The sequence below is a fragment of the Leuciscus leuciscus genome, assembly GCF_965113295.1.
Source record: "Leuciscus leuciscus genome assembly, chromosome: 5".
Lineage (NCBI taxonomy): Eukaryota > Metazoa > Chordata > Actinopteri > Cypriniformes > Leuciscidae > Leuciscus > Leuciscus leuciscus.
Window position 1 is genome coordinate 28,506,642 of NC_138729.1, and position 24,877 is coordinate 28,531,518.

Consider the following 24,877-nt stretch of genomic DNA (forward strand, 5'->3'; position numbering starts at 1 on the left):
CTACGGTCCCTATGGTCCCGCTTGTACGGTCTCTGTGAGCCTGGTTAGCGCTCCCCAGTCCATCTGGCTGGCTCATTTGGACCATCAGGCTCGGCTATGCGATTCAGTTTGCCCGGCGTTCCCCCAAGTTTCAGGCCACTGGCGAAGGACGCGATAGAGCCGGTCCCTTCAGCCAATATGAGGTCAGGGCACTACAGTCCCTACTTCATTGTACCCAAGATAGGCGGTGGGTTACGACCGATCTTGGACCTGTGAGTTTTGAATTGGAGTCTCCACAAGCCACCATTCAAAATGCTCACGCAGAGACGCATTTTCGAATGGATCCGTCCTCGAGATTGGTTTGCAGTAATCGACCTGAAGGACGCGCACTTTCATGTCTCGATGCTCCATCGGCACAGGCCGTTTCTGCGCTTTGCGTTCGAGGGTCAAGCATATCAGTACAAGGCCCTGCCCTTCTGGCTGTCCCTGACTCCCCGCGTCTTCACGAAAGTGAGAGAAAATGAGAGAACAGGACGTTCGCATCAACTATCTCGACGACTGGCTCATACTAGCACACTCTCGAGATCAGTTATGCGAACACAGGGACCTCTTGGGACCTTTCGCTGATGCTTCGAGCAATCCAAGATGCTCCCTTTGAGCCTTTGCAATCAGCAGACTTAAAGCTTCTCTGGCCTCTATCAAGAGCGTAGGGGACCTGCAGTTCGGGCCAGGTGACAACCATGTTGTACTGAGACCCCGGCCTGGTTATGTGCCCAAGGTTCTTACCTCTCTTCAGGGACCAGGTGGTGAACCTGCAAGCGCTGCCCCTGGAGGAGGCAGACCCAGCCCTGGCTTTGCTCTGTCCTGTACGTCTGTACGTGGACAGAACTCAAAGTCTCAGGACCTCAGACCAGCTCTTTGTCTGTTGTGGAGGCCAGTAGAAGGGAAAGGCTGTCTCCAAGCAGAGGATGGCGCAGTGGACAGTGGATGCCATCGCCTTGGCTTACCAAGCACAAGGCATGCCCTGCCCGCTCAGGTTGCATATTCATATGCAGTACAATCTTCGGGTTAGTCCATATGTATATCTCCACATAACTCCGTCGGGGAAGAATGTGGGTTCCGCAGTGTTCTCCTTCCTAACAGAAGGGCATGCTTTCCCAGTGTTATCCAATAATCTCACTGTATGGGTTATCACGAAACAACAGTGACATATATACTCTGTGTTAGCCCTCTCCTATTGTCCTTCCAGGCAAGAAGGGGCAAGGGGCTTGCACAGGGCGCTGGATGGGGTCAGCAGCTGTGGCCCTTTGGTAGGGATTCCTATTCGACTGAAGAGTAACGTCTAGGTTACATATGGTAACCCTCATTCCCTGAAGGAGGGAACGGAGACGCCACATCCTGTCGCCACATCTGCTGCGGCCCGCTGGGGCAGCCAGCTTATCGTCTCGGCTCCTCAGCAAAAAAACTGAGGTGCAATCGCACCTTCTGCTCATTATATACCCACGCTGCGTGGCTGAATAGCTGATGCAAATGACTGCATGCCAATGTGCATTGGCTCGTTTAGTTTCACTCGAAATAGATTGGTCTCTCTAGCGAGATTCTTATTCGTCGGTCTCGACGTGGTGTCTCCGTTCCCACCTTCAGGGAACGAGGGTTACCATATGTAACCTAGACTAAATGTTTCTTGAGCATCAAATCAGTATATTAGAATGATTTCTGAAGGATCACGTGACACTGAAGACTGGAATAATGATGCGGAATTCAGCTTTACCACCACAGGAATAAATCACTTTTTAAAATATATTAAAATAGAAAACCGTTATTTTAAATTGTAATAATAACTGTTTGTTTTTACTGTATTTTTGGTCAAAGAAATACAGCCATTGGCGAGATTTCTTTCAAAATCATTAACAAATCTTACCAACTCTAAACTTTTGAATGGTAGAGTGTTATATTTTTATGTACTACAAATGAATGCATTGAATTCACAGTACATAATCTGTGATTTCATTGGTTGTACAGTATGTGTGTATTTACATGTATGTACTCACCAACACAACTCTTTCTCTGTGCATGTGGTCGGTATCCAGGGTAACAGTGGCACATGAAACCATTCTGTGTGTTCACACACTCTCCATGACCACATATATTCCTGTTCAGCTTGCATTCATCCATTGCTGTGATACCCAAACACAAAACACACCCATAATCGTGGGAGGAAAAAAAACACTTTTCCCATTAAAGGGGTCATGAACTGTATTGTTTTATTGTTTCATAATGTTTCCTGGGGTGCACTTATAGTATGATTTTTACTGCAAAAATTGTCATAATTTTTAAATGAAAGGCATTTTTCCTAGCCTGATTTTAGCCCTCTGATTTGAACGCTCTGTTTGAAGGGGCGTGTCTGCTGAGAGACTTCAGTGTAAACGGCCACTGCTATGATTGGCTAATAGCTTTGCATATGAAATATGTTATAGTATTAAAATAGTGCTACATGTGGAACTCTATCGAAAACTTCTAGCACATTTTTACTATTACAACTCTCAATGTTAACTACTCGTGAAAAGTGATAATTATAGCATTACAATTAGATATATGGCATTATATTTAGATCGTACTCAAAATAAACAAGAATCGGCACACTGCCACTTCTGCTCTCAAGGATTTATTCAAATGAACAACGTTTCGACCTAAAGGGTCTTCGTCAGGCAAGCAACAATCATAGAAAGGTACAACTTATATCTGTGTGAACCATCACACCTGACCTCTTCCTCATCTCACAACGCCAGTGGGTTCTAAGTGATCGGTCTAAGGCCCCGTCCACTCCACACTACTGCGTTTTCGTTTAAAAACGGAGACCTTTTGCTACGTTTGCACCTCCCGTCCACACTAAAACGGCAAAAACGGAGACCCAAAACGGAGAAGTTTAGAAACGCTGCTGACCCGTTTTTCGTTTTGAATCTTCGGAGGGCGTTTTAGTGTGGACGGGTCAAAACGGAGGACTTTAGAAACGATGACGTAGTAGAGGCTCACGCTCGGCTCTATGATTGGGTATCATCAGTCATGGCGTATAGCTTTGCTAGCAGCTGTTGTGCAAGTAAATTCTGCATTTTACAATGATATAACTGCCTACATGCGCCGGAGGCAAGCTATTATTCGAGCGATCTGTGACAATTCCCGTGTGCAGCGGCGGTACCGCCCGTACATGGAGCGTCGGTTTTGGGTTAACCCGGGAAGAACCAGCGCATGTTGGGATCATTTTTATCAATGAAGTTGTGTTTACACCGGCACACGCATGCCCAGTGTTGGTGAATGGTCACGTGATCCGCGTTTTCAGTCGTTTTAATGTGGACGGAGATCAATTCTAATACGCAGCTAAAATGCTGGTGTGGACGGAGATCGTATTCGTTTTAATTCTCCGTTTCTAAACTAAAACGCAGTAGTGTGGACGGGGCCTAAGAGGTGGTCTTTCAATACTCTATAATGTCATAAAGAGCCACAGTCCAGGACGAGTCGTTCGCTGGGCCTGGTAACAATAAAAGCTGATTTTGGACTAACAAGGAAGTTTTGATCTCTTATATGTCAAACCCTCAAGGAAAATGTTATTTCTCAGTTCATGACCCCTATTACCAAAACGAACTTTGCATGAACCAATATTGTGTCTATAGGCTTGTTTGAGATGAGCATAATCTGCGCAGAACCGATCACCGCTTAGAAATGTGTCCGAGTGCAGTCCGCCTTGCTCTGATGTCATGCTGACGCATGTCAAAAAACCCTTGCGATCGCAAGGCGGATGTGTTTGATTCTGCAGTCGAGCGCAGTTGCTCCACCGACTGCGCTGATCAGAAGCATGATGGGAAACGACTTGCTGACGACACAGCTTAATGCTCATTGGTTTAAACAACCGTGATGTATTGTTCTCTTTTAAACTGTTTGATTTTAAAATCTCTGATCTCATGTTTTTATGTGTATAAATTATGTGTGAGTATTCCCAAACTCTCTGACAGTGTGATCTCTATAAGGGTTATTTGATTGTTGTCATATATTCATATAAAAGCAACAGATCTTAAATTACATCCAGTTTATTATCAACACTGTGCACGAGCGTGAATCCCGTGAATCCTGCGATATCCGCCTTTGATCTCGCAGGTGTCTGATCCACTACGAGAAGAGAGATCTGTCCGACTTGCATGCACTTTTTTCACTCCTCTCCTCACTGCAGCCGCCTACTCTCACATACATTTCAAGCGAGGCAAGGCGCATCTCAAACAAGCCTGTTAACAGACAAGTTGTCATGGAACTCACGTGAGACCTGCGTCTGGGCAACCTCTAGTGAGTCACTCTCAGGAGGCAGCAGGACTATGGGAGGAGTTGTCGGCTTGGCCACAATGACTGAAGAGATGGAAGCAGAAATAGAGAGGTAGGTAGAGGAAAAATTTTGAGTAATTGTGGATACCATATTTACGCAAAGCAACTGAATGTAAACTATACATTTTGTGTTGCTATTTGTCATACTTTACCAGTTGAGCAACAGAGAAACACATGCTTTCTAAAGTGTACCTGGGTGTCCATGCGTGCTGATTGGTGAGAGCTGCATGGGCGTGGTCGTCTGAATGGGGACTTCCTGTTGACATGAGGGCAAAATTAATTAAGTGAAGTGTCTATAGTTGATCTGACTTTTTAATATTTCTATCAAAGATGACTTTTAATTTCAGCACTTTTGACAGAAAACCAGAATCTTACCGGAGGCTTGACCTCTGGAACACAAACAAAGATACAATAAATAATCTGTTAATAAAATCACAGCAATCAAGTTTATGGAAGCTTTATCTCAGAATTGATTCAAACGCCTATACCAGTGTCAGGATTAATGCCAATACTGGGCAGGAAGGGCAGGAAGGGCTGAATGGACAGAGTGCCATGATAGGTCAGGAAAGACATCCCCTTCCCCGCTGGACAGATCTTATTAAAGGAAGCTAGAGAGACAGAGCGAGTGAGAAGGAAGCATTAGAGAGAGAAAGACCAAAGATTAATTTGTCAAACCTTCTTTAAATATACAAAAATATTTATACAACAGGATCGAGCAAAATTCTGAATAAATGAGCAATGAGTTGAATTCAACTGCCACATAAGGAAGTTGAATTGGAATGATAAGAAGAGATATTTACTGAACTGAAATTCTAAGAAATTCAACACAGGTCATGCATTCTGAGAAATAAAGTGTTCCTCCACCCTGGTCAACAAAAGTTAGTTTGTTAAATATGATGAAATATATAAACTACTTTAAGTATAAATGTCAATAGGTGGCATATTAAAACATTCTTACTGGCCTAAAAATATTCAAACATCAAAGTTTCAAATAATTTCCCCAGAACTTTCAAACAAGACTTTTTGAAAAGGTTTTTTGAGGTAACACTTACAGTTCATGTTAATTCTATTGCTTTTATTCAAATTTGAATTGCAATTCTGCATCCTGTTTGCTACTATTAAATTCTGAATAACGCGCACATCCCCTCTAACAAGGCACACTCACCTGTCCCATCCTGTGGGCACCTCTCACAGTTGCTTCCCCATGCTTTACCCACAGTGCAACAGCATATCTCCTGGGAAAGGCGTGTTGGAAGAGCGTGCTCACATTTCCCTGCTTCCGTAACCATACGATAACAGAGCCCCTGCTCAACTGTTGCTGTTGATGGTAAGAGAGTAAAAAGATCTTAATGATGGTTTGCTGGCTATATAATGCTTGTTGGCCATACAGTATATGAGTTATTTGCAGAGTTTGCACATGTATTAATGTCTTACCTATGCAGCGTGTCCTTTCTGTCAGTACATAACCAGGTTTGCAGGTGCAGCGGAAACTTCCCTGTGTGTTTAAACATTCTCCATTCTGACACAGCCCCTGCATCATACATTCATTTATGTCTAAGACAGAGAAAGGAAGAGACCACAAGAGAACAACAAATAAATCATTAGTATTTGTAATAAGTTTGTAAAAATATGAATTAAATAAATAAATGAATAAAAATTACAATGGCCAAAAGACTCTTCTTCAAAGAGTTCAAATTCAATTCAGGTAAACCAACTGAGACATTTCATGTAAAAGAGAAAGCACTCAAGTCTATTTTTCTTGTAAATCATGTAATGCTATACACTGACTTTTCTATAAAATAATTTATACTGCCAATGATGTCAAAAATCGATTTGATTATTCTTTGGACCAGAACTTTACATATAGTGTTCTCATGCATTCAGTCTTGGCAGCTAAAGTGTGTAGCTCTCCGTTTATCTGAATTACACTGAAGCTGAATAATATCTACGGGTATTTTCATACTCATCTGAAACATTCAAGCAAATGCTTGTTTTATCTGATAATACCTAAAAAATATGCAGTTTGTTCATCATATGCAGAAGTGGTGCAATTTAACTGCTGTTCAACTTAATCTTAAATTCTATTGTTCAATTTTCTCTGATCACATTGTTTACCTTTCATTTCTCCTGATAAATTGTGGGACTCTTTTTCAGATTTTCTGCTTTATGGTCATTTCTGCTCACAGATCTATTAACATACCTCAACTATGATAGCAAAGTAGCTTTTCAGATAAAATACATTCTATTGGACACAATATCTGTGATGATGAACTGAAGGAAGGATGCTTTTCTATCGACCAATGTTTCTTTGGACACTACTGATGATGCGTCCCATAAATCCAATTCTTCTTACGAATCTACCATCCACCATTCATGAATCTACCATCCACCATTCACCGACAAGTCCACCAGTAACTCGCATGTGCTCACACAGGGAGTCTCCATCTCATCCTGTGTTTTCTAGAATCTGATTATCTGGACTCGTCCAGTGACTGCTGAGAAAGATCAGCTGACGACAGGGGAAAGTCCTTGTGACAGCATGGAGAGACAGCTGGCAGGAGGGAATAGACCCCAACGGGACAGTCTTGGGTTAGCTGCCCACGACTGTAGTCTCTCATGCCTTGTAGCACGTCAGAGACACCCCCCATTAGCTACGAAGAATCAAACAAAGAAAACACCCCCAGAGTCTGCGAGAGCGGGGGCGGAAGAAGACTCATCAGCTGACAAAACGGTAACGACTGGACCGGAAACGACTACGAGCAAAGACAGCACAGAGCAAGAGAACACCACAGCAAGCAGAGCAAGCCCTGCCACAGCAGCAGACCACAAGCTGCAGGTATGTAGCTGCGGATGGAGGAGAGTAACATCTTTCCGGGGTCTGAGGATTCACCAGGGAAAGAAAAGGTGCTTGAGGGAAGAGAGACCGGGGCCTCGCATTGACTACTTCCTGCGGAAGGTTTCAAATCAGTCGAGTGAAGCTCACCAACTGGATGAAAACCATAGTTTGGAGGGCATCAGCACCCCCGTCGTGGAAGAAGCAAACTCAAGCACAGAACTAGTGGCGGAACAATCAGCGGTGGAACCCACCCAACCTCCCCGACCTGCAGTCGAGCGGAGACTCCAAAGCTACAGACTGCGTGTGAAGTGGCCCGGTGCTGCGGAGAAAAAGCTGTGGGAAATGGTGAATAAAGATCTGTCCCTGTCCCTCGAACAACTTCGAGGCACAGTGGAGAAGAAGTTGGAGGATATGGGAAACATCATCTATCAATATGGAACAGAACGCTTTGGGGTACTAGAGTCGAAAGTCACTAAACAGGCTCCCACTCCACCAGTCTCCAGGAGGCAACAGGAAATCAAGCGCCTTGTTCAAGAAAGGAGACAACTCAGGAAACTTTGGAAGAAGGCCTCAGAAGTGGAAAAGGAGGGCATAAGCACCCTCCAAGCTGACATTAAAACACGTTTGGCATCCCTCCGCAGAGCAGAGAATTCACGGAAAAGAAGGAGGAATAAAGAACAAACAAGAACACGGTTCTATAAAGATCCCTTCAAGTTCCTGAAAACTCTCTTCACCAAGGAGAAAAGTGGAGTTCTAAGAACAAAAAAGAACGACCTGGAGGAGTACTTGAGATCAACACACTGATCCAAAGCGCTATGAACACCTGGCCATCCCTCCAGACATTCCACCAATCGACCCCCCAGAGCATCAATTTGAGATCGGTCCCCCAACGTGGAAAGAGATGGAGAAGATCGTCCGTCGGGCACGAACAGCATCAGCGCCTGGGCCAAACGGAGTCCCATACAAAGTGTACAAGAACGCACCAGATGTTTGCAGGTTTCTCTGGAGCCTCATGAGGACAATATGGCAGAAGAGGACCATACCCAAAGCGTGGCGTAGGGCAGGTGGGATCCTTATCCCAAAGGAGAAGGACGCAGCAAACATCAACCAGTTCCACCCTATTGCCCTGCTTAACGTGGAGGGTAAGATCTTCTTCGGGGTCATTGCACAAAGGATGGCCGAATACCTGCACAGAAACGAGTATGTGGATACATCGGTACAAAAGGCAGGAATATCTGGCTTCTCTGGCTGCTAAGAACATGCCAGCATGATCTGGCACCAGATCCAAATGGCAAAGATGGAGAAAAGGGATCTCCACGTGATCTTCCTGGACCTTGCAAATGCCTTCGGCTCTGTGCCCCATGAGCTCCTCTGGACTACTTTTGAGTTCTTTAACATCCCGGACACCATCACAACCCTGGTCAAAGGCTACTTTCAGGACCTGCAATTCTGCTTCACTACGCCTGAATTTACCACCTCATGGCAGTGCCTGGAAGTAGGCATCATGGCTGGATGCACCGTCTCTCCCTTGGTTTTCACCATGGCGATGGAGATCATCATCCGAGCCTCAAAATGGGTTGTAGGTGGGCAAAGACTCGGCTCTTGTCGGCGCCTCCCTCCCCTCAGAGCCTACATGGACGACATCACCACCCTGACTACCACCGTTCCATGCACCAGGAGGTTACTCAGAAAACTCGAGGAGAACATCAGTTGGGCCCGTATGAAGATTAAACCATCTAAGTCACGCAGCATTTCAGTGGTGAAGGGAGTGCTTACTGACTTGCAGTTCTTCATCGATGATGACCCAATACCCACTGTATCTGAGCAGCCAGTCAAAAGCCTCGGAAGGCTCTACGACGCAAGCCTGAAAGACAAAGACCAGGTGAAGCAACTGCGTAATGACATCAATGCAGGCCTACAGGCGATTGACAACACCCAACTACCTGGGAAATTGAAGACCTGGTGCTTCCAGTTTGGTCTATTACCCCGAGTGCTGTGGCCCCTGGCAGTCTATGAGGTGCCCATCACAACAGTAGAGAAGCTGGAGAGAAGAGTCACAGCCCACATCAAGAAATGGCTTGGAGTTCCACGCTGCCTCACCACCATAAGCCTCTACGGAGACAGTGTCCTCAAGCTGCCCCTCACCAGCCTCACAGAGGAGTTCAAGTGTGCTAAAACACGTCTGCAGATGACCTTGAACGAATCCAAAGATCCGGTGATCAGAGGAAATGCACCGACCCTGGTTACTGGGTGCAAGTGGAGACCAGCAAGAGCAGTAGAGGAGGCAACAGCAGCTCTTAGACATGCTGATATTGTGGGGAACGTTCAGCAAGGAAGAGGAGGCCTTGGACTAACAACTAGTCACCCAGCCTGGAGAAACTCCACTGCTCCAGCACGGAGGAAGATGGTGGTGGAGGAAGTGCGGCGTCAGGAGGAAACGGCAAGATGGGCCAAGGCAGTCGCCCTCGGCAAACAGGGCTGTGGACACGGTGGGAGAGTGTCGAAAGGAGGAGATTGAGCTGGAGGGATGTATGGGCCATGGAAGCGAGGAATTTGAGCTTTACCATCAGAGCCATATATGACGTCCTCCCAACACCAACTAATCTCCATCAGTGGTTTGGCGAAGATCCTGGGTGCATCCTGTGCTCCAGGCCAGCCTCCCTCCGGCACATACTCACCGGGTGTAAAACCAGCCTTACCCAAGGACGATACACTTGGCGCCACAACCAAGTTTTGAAGAGCCTTGCTGACACACCCTGCTGATCCAGCATCAACGCCATGTCACTGCCAATGCCTAACACCTCAACCACACCATGGGCAACTGCCTTCGTCCGTGAAGGGGCTACAGCTGCTAGGAGCAACTCCACACCATCAGAGAGAAGCCAGCTGTGCCTAGCGCGCGACTGGAAGATGCTGGCAGACATTGGGAAACAGCTGGTGTTCCCCTCAGAGATTGCCACTACCACCTTGAGGCCTGACTTGGTGCTCTGGTCCCCCTACATAAAGAAGGTATACATGATCGAACTCACCGTACCCTGGGAGGATTCCATGGAGGAGGCATATGAGCGGAAGCACCTGCGGTATGCCGACCTAGCCGCCGAAGCAAAACATTGTGGCTGGAACGCGGAATTCCGCCCAGTGGAGGTTGGGTGCAGAGGGTTTGTGGGAACATCCACCACAAAACTGATGAGGGACCTGGGAATTAAGGGCCAGAACCAGCGCACAGCCGTTAAAGCTGCATCAGAGGCAGCAGAAAGAAGCAGCCAGTGGCTCTGGCTGAAGAGGAACGACCCCAGCTGGGCCCCCAAGTAGTGTGCCAGGAGATAAGTCGGCTTTGGCTTGACTCAGGGAACAGGACGTCTCTGCCATGCACAGTCCCCTGAGATGTCCACTCGACAACAAGGTGACTCTCATGGCTAATTGGACTCGGGACGCAAGCTGAGGTCTGATCAACCTAGAGCTGGCCACCTCTGGAGAGGGTGTATAGTGTCAAAGGCCGAAACACCCCATGACCCAGAGGAACACTACTGATGATGCGTCCCGTAAATCCAATTCTTCTTACGAATCTACCATCCACCATTCACGCATCTACCATCCACCATTCACCGACAAGTCCACCAGTAACTCGCATGTGCTCGCACAGGGAGTCTCCATCTCATCCTGTGTTTTCTAGAATCTCAACCAGTGGGTCGTGACCCAAAAGTGGGTCGCAATACAGTTTTGAGTGTAAATCACTTCACTATATAAAGAGGAAATGAAATTACGAGCATGGAACGTCGTAGTTACATGGTCAATTAGTAAGTCATGAAATTACCAAAAAGTAGCATTAAATTATGTAACTGGTAAGTCGTGTGTTGGCTGGGAAGGATTTGCATTAAGGTATCTTGTTCATTCTATTCATCAGGACTCAGGAGCAGTTTCCACGTGTTTCATTAAAGGTGGTATCAGTGATTTCAGGCCCAAAAATATATATTTTTTTTTCCTAATGATCCGCTAGCTGCTCGCCCCATAAGCATGCCGTCAAAAAACCGCGTCTCTGTAGGCAGCCTAGGCTCTGAGATCTGCACACAAAAACAAATGGTTTCACCAAACACTCAAAACAAAAACAAATAGTGTTCCAACCAATCACCGACAGGGGGAGGGTGTTGTAAAGTTTTGAGCCAGCTTCTTCTTCAGCTCTGACTTCGCGTGCAGCCGTGCACGAGCACAAAACCTCACAGCACCCTCCCCCTGTCGGTGATTGGTTGGAACACTATTTGTTTTTGTTTTGAGTGTTTGGTGAAACCATTTGTTTTTGTGTGCAGATCTCAGAGCCTAGGCTGCCTACAGAGACGCGTTTTTTTGACGGCATGCTTATGGGGCGAGCAGCTAGCGGATCATTAGTCATAGCGCTATTTCAACATCATTGCACATGTGCAGTCCTTTCAGTTTTGGTTTTCAATCCGATCAAGTATTTACATGTCCTCTCGATTGGATTAGAAAAGGAATAAACCACCTCTTTCAATCGGATCGAAATTTCATTCGGATGATCGGATCGAGCTCAATCGGATCGATTAAGGTGTTTACATGGGGCTTTTCAGTCTATTTGAGCCGTCAATCCGATTGCTAATGGATTATTTGGTTGCATGTAAACGTAGCCACTTTAACCTTAAGGACCACTTTGTTTTCAGGTTATGTCATTTTCTATTTTATTTGATGACTGTGGTAGCACATACCAATTAACTAACTTTATTGTATTAACAAAAACTAGCTTGGGACTGCATTACATTATACTGTTTCATCATATTCATCAGTGTTTGATAATCTTATAATTTATAAGTATATGTATGTTAAGTAAATATTTGTATATATTTTGCAACTATTTAGTAACTTTATATATATATATATATATTAACAGGTTTATTTTTACATTCTCTCTTTTTGCGTTTGTAATATTTTTTTTATTTTTTTTTACCCCTTAACAGATACTGTATCAATTAAGTAACTTTAGATTTGATAAAAAGGGACAGGTCTTTTAAAATAACCATTTACATCACTATACCATTTAAAACATCCGCTTTTTGCTCATTTTAGAAAACTGTTAAAAAATGTAAATGTAAATTTTATCTGAAATGCTGTTTTTCTTAAGAATTATTCTCACGTCTGTTAATGTAGTATAACATTACAGATTTTTGGCCATTGTTATTTATTTTATTTTAATTATGAATAATTATATTTATTTACAACAGATCTTGTATCAGTTTCGTAACTTTAGATTTGAGAAAAACGGGGCAGGTCTTGAAAAAAGATCTCCTTATATCACTATAATTTACAACATTAGCTTTCTACTCATTTTAGAGAATTCTGTTACAAACTCACCAACTCACCCATGTCCAGTTCATGTGTTATTGCTTTTTCATGAGCTAAAAAACACAAGGTTTTCCTTTCGGAACAAGGAATCTGTGCATGTTGTGTTTTATTAGGCTATGAAGATGACTTGTAATAAAGTTAATTGGCTGTTACTGTCGTTATATTGCTTCATAATTCAGCACATCCGTTTACCTCAAAGGTAGCGAAGTGAATGAGCTAAGTCTGTCTCGGAGAAAAAAGAGGGGGTTGGGAAGAAAACAGAAAATAACATATCTGGAGCTGAATTGGCCCTTCGCAGGGAGTTTGATTGATAGGCGATCTGACCAATCATAATCTGCCATCTGCGTCCGACAAAGCAGTCAGGACAGGAGGAGAAAAAGTAGATTAACGTTGGAGGATTTGAACATGAATAACGGCGTGTACTGACGTCTTTCCGCGGTTAAAACAACATTCCTTCTTATGTTCATTTATGTTTATTTGATGCTATAAATTAACTAGAAGGAAGTGAAGATCGGTTCACCAGCAGCTTTAACTGAGGCTCTACAGCGATCTGTCAGACACATAAAGAGCCACAAAACGGTATTTATTTTTTTAAATTTCGTTAAAAAACAAAACAGATTTGAAAGTTGAGACTTTTTTTCATATTAAAAGTAACCTGCTCTGTCCTGTCTGTCAGCGCGTTGTCAGTGTCCTCTGTGCTCCGCGATGTATGTTTCACCATAGATGTGTTTCACTGCATAACATGGTGTGTGGCGTGAGAGCAGCGATTGAATATTGCACCAATTTTGTGATTGGCTGTTATTTGGTGTGGGGCCAAGGTGGGTCAAGCTTCTGATTGGGTGGAGCCGGGCCTGTGTTTACAATGTTGACATTTTGCTGGTGTATAAATTATTTGCTTGCCTCATCCCAACCAATGAAATCATAAATTAAGTTTTTCACTAAATTATCTAATATTTTATGTTCTTTGTGCCATTATTCTGAAGCTGAAATTATTCAGGTCTGTATACCATGGTAATCCAAACTGTCTCCTAACTGGCAGAAAGTCCTTGACTTCTGTATCCCTCTCCTGTTCTGGAATAGATATCAGGACTACCCTACCATCACTCACATTTCTAGGATAAAACCCTTTTTAGCACAGCAACTTCAATATCTGTAACAGGCTAAATGCAGATGCTACTGATTAGGAACTTCTAACATATGACGTCTCTTCCATAGATGTGGCTTTAAATGTAAAATTACATGATTACCAGATACATGATCTGAATTTATTTATATTATAACATTTATTATTAATAATATTTTATTATTTATATTAAGATAATAACTAGATAATGTTACTAAATAGCTCCAAAGTTTTGTCTAGTATGATTTTGAATGGATTTTATGGTTTCTATGGCCCAATTAATTTTGTTGGCCCAAATGATAGTTATCACAAACTCCCCTTACTTCACATCAGTTTCATCCTCTGTAATTTTTTCACATTTAAACTGACGGATATTTCAGTGATTTTTATTGTGGATGCCAAGAATTATTCTACGCCAAGAATGTATTTAGGAACTGTCTTAGCTTTAAGTTTAATTTGATCATTTTAATTTTAATCATGTCTAAAATAAAAATAAAACCCTTCTGTCATGTGACCTTAAACCAGTTGGACTTAAAATTAGATATCAAACACACAAAATAAAAACCATTGGTCTAGTTATCCAGCAAATAGAACTATTTTTCTGCACGTGGCTGACTGTTTGGCAGCTGTCTTTGAGTTCATGTAATGCTTATGGATGTGTACATTTGTTTATGACAACCAACATACCTACAATTTGTAAAACCTATACAACACACACAATTCAGCAAGTACACACAGATTACCTTGGCAGTGAGTGCTGTTGAGTCTCTTGTATCCCTGAGGGCACGTGGAGCCAAAGTCCTCTACTATAGTGTGGTGTTTCCCTGCATCTGAATGAAAAAAATCCAGAGAATTACCTATCATTAACTAAAGCATCTGTACGAGCTGCTTTGTTTGATTGATTAAGCCAGAGCATAACAATGAAACATCAAACCAATACGGGGAATTTAAAACAAAGCTAAATATAAATGAAAGTGGCAGAAAGTGTTGAGAGAATTGATGAAAGTAGTGTCTGTGAGGGGATCTAATTTAAAGTTTGAGAAGAAACTGGTAGCATGGTGTGCTGTGTGTGATGTGGTTCATTTCTGTGTGTGTGAAAAAGAGAGAAAAGGCCAGCAGTGGGAACATTTCTCTGAAGCTGATATTTTCTCTTCTGTATAAGAACATGTGAGAACAGAGACAGAGTGGCTTTCCAGAAAGGCTTTTGCCAAAGCCAACATTTTTTCATTCTTTTTTCCATCCTTCACTTTTGTCTCCTTTTACTGCAAAGGGTGTGTCATAGGAAAATATGGTGATGTTGCTGAGGCACGAAGACACTCGCAGACATTCACACACACTCCAACACAAACACTAGCACACATCCGCTGACACACAGATGCGTTCACCAGGCCAGGATCACCGTCTGAGCTCTGAGACAAGAGTGAAGAATTTTTCTTCTAGCCTATTTTGAAACGTAACTCCAAGACTGCAATGTTACATTCTCACTCATGAAACTATGACAGGTCGAATTAAAAAAACTAAAGCATTGGGACGGTGAGATGAACTTTTTTTAAAAAGAATGGGTAATGGGAAGGGGTTGTTTTTGGCTTGTAACACTCTTTGATCTTAGGCAGAGACAGCAAAATGCAAATCCCAAAGAAAGCAATGTTATATAATAGAAAAGAACTTACAAGGTAGTAAAGGGCATTTGTAACATTTATTTTGGCCCCAGGAATTACCCACACTGCCACAGCAGTCTTCCTGATTGGTCAGACCAGGGAGAGGGTTACTACTACACTACAAAAAGAGAAAGAATGAGAATTAAAGTGGTTATTTTTATTATTTAAAAACCAAATAATAATAATAATAATTCAAGGGCAAATCAGATTTTCTGTATCATCTCATCTACTTCTGTCACTCACAGCCTGTTTGGGTGTGGTTTCCTGGAAGCACCTCCCCTTGGGCTTATGTGTCTGTGGAGGGAGGCGGGTCACAGTCTTAGTACCGTGAGGCTTGTTCTCCGATTGGTCAAGAGGATGAATGACAACTGAAGTGTCTGGTGCGTGGACAACACGGACATTGACCTGCACTGGAAAGATGAATAAAAATTAAACAATAAGGGGGTTATCCAGATCCAGTTATTAATTTTTAAACAACTTCTTAATAATAATGAAGTGTAGAAAGCATTAAGCATGCACTGAAAAAAACAAACAAGTACATTTATTAATAAATGTTTCTTTGGCAAGTTTTTGCACGCATATTTTCAAAAATGGAATCAAGTAAACTATACTTATCTAAGTTAAGTGAAAGTAACAAAAACAATAAGTAATTTTAACTTGTAAAAGGCTAGTAAAAGGTTGAGAAATATCTATTTAATTGAGGTTTCCTTTACAATACATTTCACTCAAACAATATAACACTGAATTTTTCCACACTTTTAAAGTATACGCTTAACTTAAAAACATCTAAGTAATTAATACAATAGACATTGTGTGAGACACCATATACACATCACATTTTACGTGTTAGATGAACGCAGAGACCTCACTTGGTAGAAAATACACAATGACGGTAACATTTGATGGATCGTTTTTGTGTTTGAATGTGTCATTTTGAGTAGAAAATGAACTCCAAATGTCACAAAATGGCACGTTACTAATCCTAACAACAAAAGCAATGATAAAACAGTGTACATCCAGGAAAACAGTGAAAAATCAACCTCATTAACTATTCAAGGCCCGGTGCATGATGGGAACATCAGTATCAGAAAAGTTGAGTAACTTTACTTAATTTTATAACGTTGATATTTACGCTTTCATTTCTACACACTTGAATTGAGAGCTAATATATCATTTACTTCGTTTTTTTTTATTCTTGCCTGAACTAACTTTTTCATGTAAATTACATTGTTTTTTTCTGTAGTATTTACTTCACCAAAAAAATTATTTTTATCAGTGTGAATATATTATTTGATATCACAAATTCTAATACAAAAATGTTATTTTAGTATTATTTATATACTATTGATGAGTATTTATTAATATTTTGAATATGTTAAGCTTTTTAGTTTTCAGTTTTTAGTAATTTTGTTATGTACTTTTGTCATTTTATAAAAAACAATTTTATATATCTATTGAGCTTTAATTATTTTATTTTTTAGATTTAGTAATTTTGTTACTTCAACTTATTTGATTTAGTTATTCGCTAAAGCAACATTTCCCAAGTTTAAATTTTAAGCAAATTTTTGTTTTGTTCTTTCTTTGTTTGTTTTATTTATATAGCACAATTTAATACAACTATAGTTCCCAATGTGCTGTACAGAGATAATAAGAGTAATACCAATAAAACATAAAACAAAATATACAAAAAATATCATAAAGAAAACACATAAGACATGACTCGGCACCCAGATGAATTAAAAGCCTGAGATGATAAATGAGTTTTTAACTAACTTTAAAAAACTAGATATTGTCTGAGCCATTAATGTGCAAGGGTAACAAGTTCCACAGTTTAGAAGCAGCCACCGAAAAGTCCCAATCAACCCTAAGTTTTAGTCTAGATCCCATACTGAGCTACAGATGCACAGAACGTTATAGAACGAGCTTTAGTCAATCATTATTTCTGCATTAAAATATTCTCACATCAGATTTACACACACATACATGAATGTATGCGAATGAGACCACAGTTCAGTTCAAATGGAAAGTGAAAATGTCCTGTGCACCAATTACCTTCAGAAGAGTGATGTCCAGTGCCTTGCAGAGTGAACACGGAGTGTGTCTGTGTCATCTGCTGCCGCCCACCTGTGCCGCCTGGCTCTGACAGACTCTGGGAGATTCATTTATTCTCAGTCAATTATTATTCTAAAAACATCAGGATCAAACAAAACTCTTAAAGGACATGAGACGCATTCAGAATATTCTTTCTATCACAACTGGCTCTGCCCCACCAGTTTGTTTAGAATCAAGATGGCAACTGGAAAAAACAGTATTTGATTTTTCTAAGGGTGCATTTACAGATAAGTCAGTGGAGCAAGTGGTGTAAAGGAGATGGGCACCTGCAGGGTGTAGACAGGCTGCTTGTTGCCTCGAGAAGCTTGAGTCCGAAGTGGGAATTGGCAGAGGCGTCCGGTGAAGCCTGGTGGACAGAGACAGTGTGTGCGGGTACTGCACACTCCTCCATTCATACAGGTGAGAGGACACACCACTGCAAACACACACAGACTACAGATTAGGCATGCCACATAGGGTTTGACAATATTTATATAGAATTATTATGAACTATCATATGGTTGATATACTATTGTACTGTATATCATATAGTTGATATATAAATTAACGATATGATGTAGCCTTAATCAAACTTTTTTACACATTTGTATATATAGATACACTGTATAAAAATTCTAACCCTCCCAAATAAAAAATTTCAAGTGACCGATAACATCTAAATTTTTCAATTGGCCCAAGTGAAATTCTTGTTGCAATAGTCTGTTAACATTGGCTCAATGAGAAATAATACGTCAGATTAATTGAAAAATTTAGATGTTATCGGTCAACTGAAATTTTTGACTTGGGGATGTAATTTTTTTTTACAGTGTAAGAGCCTATGAGAGATATCCTCGACTGAGATTAAAATAATGAAACATGCTGCAAAAGTTTAAAAAAATAGCACAGACTAATTATTTATGCTTTTGCAAACTGTATTTTATCATTTTTCACTGTCACAAAAGCATAATAACTAATTTAAACATGTATTCAGACTATCTGCTTTATATTGTTGTGCGTCAGACTGTGGTTTGGTTACAGCGCTCTTATGTGGTCTGAAAAATCAAGCCAGGCTTAACCAGATTATTCTGGAACACTGGCACAAGTAACATCATTATTTAATACCAGCTCATGGTGGTTTCGGAGGGAAAAATCCAGTTTCTGATTCTTATTCTGTTCTGTTCTATGAAGAGCTACTCTTTAAATTAATCATCAGTATATTGGGTGACAGTTGAATGAAAGGTAGAGGATGACAAATAAAACATTCCATTATAAAATCATAAGGGACAGTTATGACAGCAAGCCTAGAAAGAACTGATATGTCATGCACAGAGTGTAATAGGACCCAAAGTTATGGATTTCCCAAATTTACAATCAGGAAAAAAGTAAACCATATGATATGTACAATAAAAAAGTGTAAAATGAAAATCCAAGTTGTAACTGAGTGTAGTTCTACATAAATGCAAAGCAATGATTTTAACCTGTTAACTGTCAAGGTCTGGGTATTAGCACACATGGTGCCAGTGGAGAGATTGGGGGAACACGATCACAACCTCATTTGAACTTTTTAGCTGGCTCAATTTTTGTGATATCAACTGGAAATTTGGAACACAACTTGGTCAGACATATGGCATTGCTTTTCTACCAAATTGGTCTGTTTAGTTTTACAGTTAACTAACTTCTATGACTTTTTTACACTTTCATTGTATTAAGTGTTTTCACTTTCGACTGTGCCATGTTTTGTAGTCCTTTGTAGTTTTTATTGTTTATTAGTCTCTCCAGGTGTTTCTAATTAGCCCCGCCCCCTTGTTATCTTGTTTAGCTTGTTTGTATTTAAACCTCTGTGCTTCAGTTGTTGTTTGTTGGTTGTTGTAGCTGTTTTGCTGTTTTTTGTTCCTGTCCTGAGTTCCGTTGTTTGCCCTGGATTACCTGTTTGTTTCATTAAAGTAGTGCTTGCATGTGGATTCTCTCTCCGCTCCGTCCTTGCCTTATCGTTACAATTAGTGATGGCAAAATGAGGCTTCCTGAACCACTGATACCTCGCAGGCCATTGCTTCAGCCAAAGGTTCATTACTCGAAGCTTCATTCAGCATTGCTCACTAGTGACACCTAGCTACTGTGCAAAGAAATAGCAGACAAATTCATTCATTCTGAACCAGTGTGTCCCCCCCCCCCCCCCCCCCCAAATTTTATACGATATATATATATTTTTTAGAAAAATATTTGTATGAATAAAAATATGTATTTATTTATTTTGTACTCGCTGTAGATGTATTGTATGTAACCTTTCATTTGCAATAATAAAAAGACATGAGCAGACATTTGTCCATTACTGTGTATAATATAAAATATGTATCTTTCTCTGTCTGAATTTACTTGTGCAGAGTCACACACACAGTTAATTAAATATGCATTAATTGTTTGGATAGTGACAGTATGAACAACAACAGTGACACTGTGTTGAGTGCAGTGCTTATGTTGGAGGGAGTGTAATAAAGTAAACTGCAACAGAATAGTCTGGAAGGAAGGATTACAATCGATTTTTATTGAGAAACAGAATAATTTCAAGTGTGTTGGGGTAACACACTTATTTAAAAAATGCCAGTGCCAGCTGGTATAAATGAGGACACTGATGCTTCTGTTGAGCCCAGACAGGGCAGGATTCCCTCTTTCTTGCTGGCTCCATTACCAGGAAAAAGGAAGAGTCACAAAAAGCAAACAAATCCAAAAGGACAATCCAAATAAAAAAATCCAGAGCAATCCAAATAATCGTATCTAATTAATATCACAAGACTATAATATAGCTAAGCCTACTATAATTAATAATAACAATATACTATAACTATTCTAACCTGATAATGTAATAATATACAGCCCTAACACATATGACACAATAACGACAACGACAATGACAATGATAGTTATCTAACTCTCTGACTCTGACACTACTACATCTGCTTTTTACTACTGCTGACAACACCCACAAGGTGGCGCGAGTTTCGAACCGCCTTTTATCCAGAAGCGACACTCAGACCGAACCGATGACGTATCCACACAAACCGAGGCCTCGTTTGTCATCAGTCACGTGATTTTCACGTTAACAACACAAGCCTCGAATCGCGGCTTCATCTGGCACGCCCATTTTTTCTCGACACAAGCTCCGACGCCTCGGTTCAAATGTCACATCACTAGTTACAATTCCATAGCATTCATGAATTACAACCATTTAAGTTCAGATCTAAAAAATTCTGGGTTGTTTCAATCCATGTTTGGGTCAAATGTGACCCTAGATCACAAAACCAGTCACAAGTCGCACGGGTATATTTGTGGCAATAGCCAACAATACATTGTATGGGTCAAAATGATCGATTTGTCTTTTATGCCAAAAGTCATTAGGATATTAAATAAAGATTGTGTTCCATGAAGATATTTTGTAAATTTCCTGCTGTAAATATATAAAACATTTGTTTATGTGGGTGAATGCAGCACAATCGCTAACATAAATGGACAACTTTAAAGGCGATTTTAATGTTTCGATTTTTTTGCACCCTCAGATTCCAGATTTTCAAATAGTTGTATCTTGGCCAAATATTGTCCTATTCTAACAAATCATCAATGGAAAGCTTATTTATTCAGTTTTCAAACGATGTATAAATCATTCTTTGAAAAAACAAACAAAAAAACATGTGACTGGTTTTGTGGTCCAGGGTCACAAATATGGACAAAACCAACCGTTGGTTTAAATTGAATAAAAAAAATTAAACCCAAGTGATATGCTCAAAAAGGTAGGTGACAGTTAACAGGTTAAAGGAGTTCACTTTAAAATGAAAATTGCCCCATGATTTACTCACCCTCAAGCCATTCAAGTAAATGAATCTGTAACACTTTACAATAAGGTCTCATTTGTTAACATTAGTTAATGTATTAACTAACATGAAGTAACCATGCACAATACATTTGTTACTGTATTTGTTAATCTTTGTTAATGTTAGTTAATAAAAATACAGTCATTGTTTGTTCATGTTAGTTCACACTTCATTAACAAATTCTAACAAAAACAGCTTTTGATTTTAATAATGTATTAGTACATGTTGAAATTAACATTAACAAAGATTAATAAATGTTGTAGAAGTGCAGTTCATTATTATTCATGTCAACTAATGTAGTTAACTAATGAAACCTTATTGTAAAGTTTTTCCAATAAATCAGCAAAATTGGAATATATACTAACAATAATTATCCTATAAATATAAAAATAAAATCCTAAATCACAGATGGAGATTTAGACTTCTAGCCCATAATCAACAAGAATTTATTTTTAAACATATTATTGAAACATCAAACTCCTATTCTGAGATATAGACAAACAAAAATGAATCAAAAAAGCATTTTATGTCAAGAAAAACAAGCCACGATAGAGCCTACAAACATGAAGTCAGTAGACTGCAAAGATCTTAAAAAACAAAACAAAATCAGATTCTTGATTCCAGAAAAGCAGGGGACACTCTGAGTCTGAGGAGCACAAAGGCATATGATCAGGCTGGCAGTAGCAGACTGTGGCTCGCCTTCTCCTGTAGCTTGATGAGGACAACACACGGAAACAATTACAGCTGGTGGGAGTCTGTCTGCGTGCGTATGATAACCACCTACACACACTCACACTGATTCCAGCTCCCACAGCACCGCCATTCTTACTCTACGTTCAAATAGAATACTAAATAAATGACTTTAGAATGTGCTTATGAGAGAAACACTTAAAGAAAAACCAAGCCACATGACAGACATCAACAAACAACCAGTTTCTATAAAACAAAAATGACCTTAAAAGCAGAAAAAATGACCTTTCATCCTTGATTCATTACTTTCTATCTTTCTAATGGCCAGTAATCATAGCAGAGATATTGAATGTAAAGTGCCATTCTGTCTGTCTGCATCTGTACCGTGAAGCTTTAATATGGTGTATATACTGTGATTTTCTATGTAGAAGCTTGTGTTTTTGCCCATGATGTGCATGTATTCATAAGTTTGTGTAGGCTTGTGTGTGTGTGTGTGTGTGTGTGTGTGTGTGTGTGTGTGTGTGTGTGTGTGTGTGTGTGTGTGTGTGTGTGTGTGTGTGTGTGTGTGTGTGTGTGTGTGTGTGTGTGAACTTTTCTGTGTGTGTGGGAATGTTTCAGTGTGTCTGTGCTTGCTGAGTTAATTGCAGTACTCCAGACAGACAGAGGTTTCAAAAATACAGCTTTAGACTTCACTACACCACTAATTCACACACATACATGTGACTTTTCCCAGCAGCATTTAGCTCTCAGGGCATGCAATGCTTTTCTAGTATCTTGTCCTCATCCCCAAAATTTCGCTTTTTCCCTTTATAAAATATTTACTGTAATCCCAGAAGGGCCAGAACACTGACAAAAACTCTAGAAACCTTACAACATAATGTGTGCTTATGATTTCTGAGGAATGTCAAATACTTTCTTACTCTTTGTCTGCGCCAAAGAGAATGGTAATGGATTTAACAGACCCAATATGAGAGAGAGAATGTGTGTGTGTGTGTGTGTGTGTGTGTGTGTGTGTGTGTGTGTGTGTGTGTGTGTGTGTGTGTGTGTGTGTGTGTGTGTGTGTGTGTGTGTGTGTGTGTGTGTGTGTGTGTGTGTGTGTGTGTGTGTGTGTGTGTGTGTGTGTGTGTGTGTGTGTGTGTGTGTGTGTAGATGGGTGGGGCGTATATAATGTGTGATGATTTTCATCAGGGGTGTGTCTGCTGTGCTCGTCTAATCCACTGCCAGTCTGAAAATCACTATGTATTTACAGAAAGCAGCTGAAAGCTTCATTCCAGCTTCCTCACACCTCAGTATAAAGAGCAGGCCACTGAATCCATAAATCTGCCACATCAGTGGATAAATCATCTTCACACACCAGGGCCTGTAAATGCTTTAATCTGAGACATAAAGGAAAAATAACCTTAGATTAAATGATTCTTAAAAGATCTTTGAACATCAGTTCAATTCATATTTTAATTTCTGTTCTGGTCATCACACTACTAGTAAACTCTTGGTTTGATGTAAGATAAATATATTGTGGATGTAAGTCAAACTACTCTATAAAACTAGTGTACATCACATGACAGTGGGTTACTTCAGCCTGTCAAATACCAGGTAAAAGCTTATTTAAAAAAAGCAACCTGTGCCAAATCAAAATTACATATGAGATGTCTTTCATCTGTAAATTCTCCCAGACGGCAATATGATTAGAGAGCAAACTAAGACTTTTGCTTTCAATCTGTCATCTAGGTAAAACACAAAAAAGTATCTAACTATCTTAACAATGTCTCAGACTGTGCTCAGATTTATCAAGATACCAAAGTCTTAAATCAAAAGTCAGAGGTTTTATTATGAACTCAAACATTTCTTATCAGAGGTATGCAATACAGTACTTGTATTGCCCCTTATTCTTATTGTATGTCAATAAAGCCCCTTTCACGCCGCGATTCCGGAAAATACACAGATAATGTGTCCCGGCATTTGTCCCGGGATCGTTTGATTTTGGTTCATTCACACTGCCAGTGATTTTCCGGAATCTGTGAGTGCGTTCACACACATCCCGTAAAGATCCCGTAAAGACACGTGACGTCAGGATGTGTTGTAGAAAGGCCAGTCTAATGGTGCGTTCAAGTCCTCCTGGGAAGTCTGTTCTTACGAGGTGGGAAGTCGTGTTTATGACGGCATGTGCGTTCAAGTCACTTTCGTCAGAGTAAGATGGCGGAGTGCTTTCTCTTAATTAATTACACAAAAATACAGCAAGTTTCTTAAACTCTAGTTCTATAAAATGAAGAACAAAGAAATGTGCATCAGGTGTGCTTTGGTTCTTTAAGTTTTTAATTCATTTATGAAGCCACTGCAAACTTTATCGTTACATATTACATTGTTATATTATAATGCCATCATATTCTGTGCAGGCAATTAGCTTACTTCGCTGTGTAAATAGAAAAGTCTAGCAAGATCACTGCTAGGTATTCCGCCATGTTTCTCACTAACACGCCCCCAACTTGTAAAGATCGGGGCTTAAAGAAAATCCCGAGCTTCCCACTCGTATTTTCGACATTGTGGTGGCATTCATGTGCGCTCAACTTGTAAATACGATCTTTGTGAGATGACTTGAACGCACCATAATCTTCCGCTACCGCTCTTTCCATTGTAGTCGTGCACTTCGTGGATTTCTTTACGCAGCGTCTTAAGTTTACTATGATCTGTGTTTGCGTTCACACAGAAGGCACTTTCCCGGGATCAACACGCTGTGTGAAAGGGGCTATAAATGACCTAGACTACCATTCAAAAGTTTGAGGCTGTTAAGATTTGTTTTTAAAAGGTTTTTAAAGTTTCTTATGCTCATAATGGCTGCATTTATTTGATCAAAAATCCAGCACAAACTGTAGTATTTTTACAATGTAAAATAACTGTCTTCTATTTTAACATATTTTAAAAT

The 24,877-nt window shown here is 40.5% G+C and overlaps 1 protein-coding gene across 3 annotated transcripts in view; it reads right to left on the reverse strand.

Annotated features, from left to right (window-relative positions):
• ltbp3 (latent transforming growth factor beta binding protein 3) overlaps window positions 1–24,877 on the reverse strand; it is a 57,959-nt gene that overhangs the window by 16,775 nt on the left and 16,307 nt on the right. For 2 of the 3 annotated variants that reach the window (XM_082169125.1, XM_082169124.1), the window contains exons 2-13: window positions 17,692–17,840; window positions 17,366–17,462; window positions 15,557–15,723; window positions 15,326–15,431; window positions 14,399–14,485; window positions 5,782–5,901; window positions 5,513–5,665; window positions 4,836–4,955; window positions 4,723–4,736; window positions 4,540–4,603; window positions 4,285–4,371; window positions 2,031–2,156 (exon numbers count right to left, since the gene is read on the reverse strand). In XM_082169125.1, coding sequence (XP_082025251.1) covers window positions 2,031–2,156; window positions 4,285–4,371; window positions 4,540–4,603; window positions 4,723–4,736; window positions 4,836–4,955; window positions 5,513–5,665; window positions 5,782–5,901; window positions 14,399–14,485; window positions 15,326–15,431; window positions 15,557–15,723; window positions 17,366–17,462; window positions 17,692–17,840 — 1,290 coding nt within the window. The remainder of the gene's footprint in view (window positions 1–2,030; window positions 2,157–4,284; window positions 4,372–4,539; window positions 4,604–4,722; window positions 4,737–4,835; window positions 4,956–5,512; window positions 5,666–5,781; window positions 5,902–14,398; window positions 14,486–15,325; window positions 15,432–15,556; window positions 15,724–17,365; window positions 17,463–17,691; window positions 17,841–24,877) is intronic. The other variant, XM_082169126.1, reaches the window with a different exon arrangement.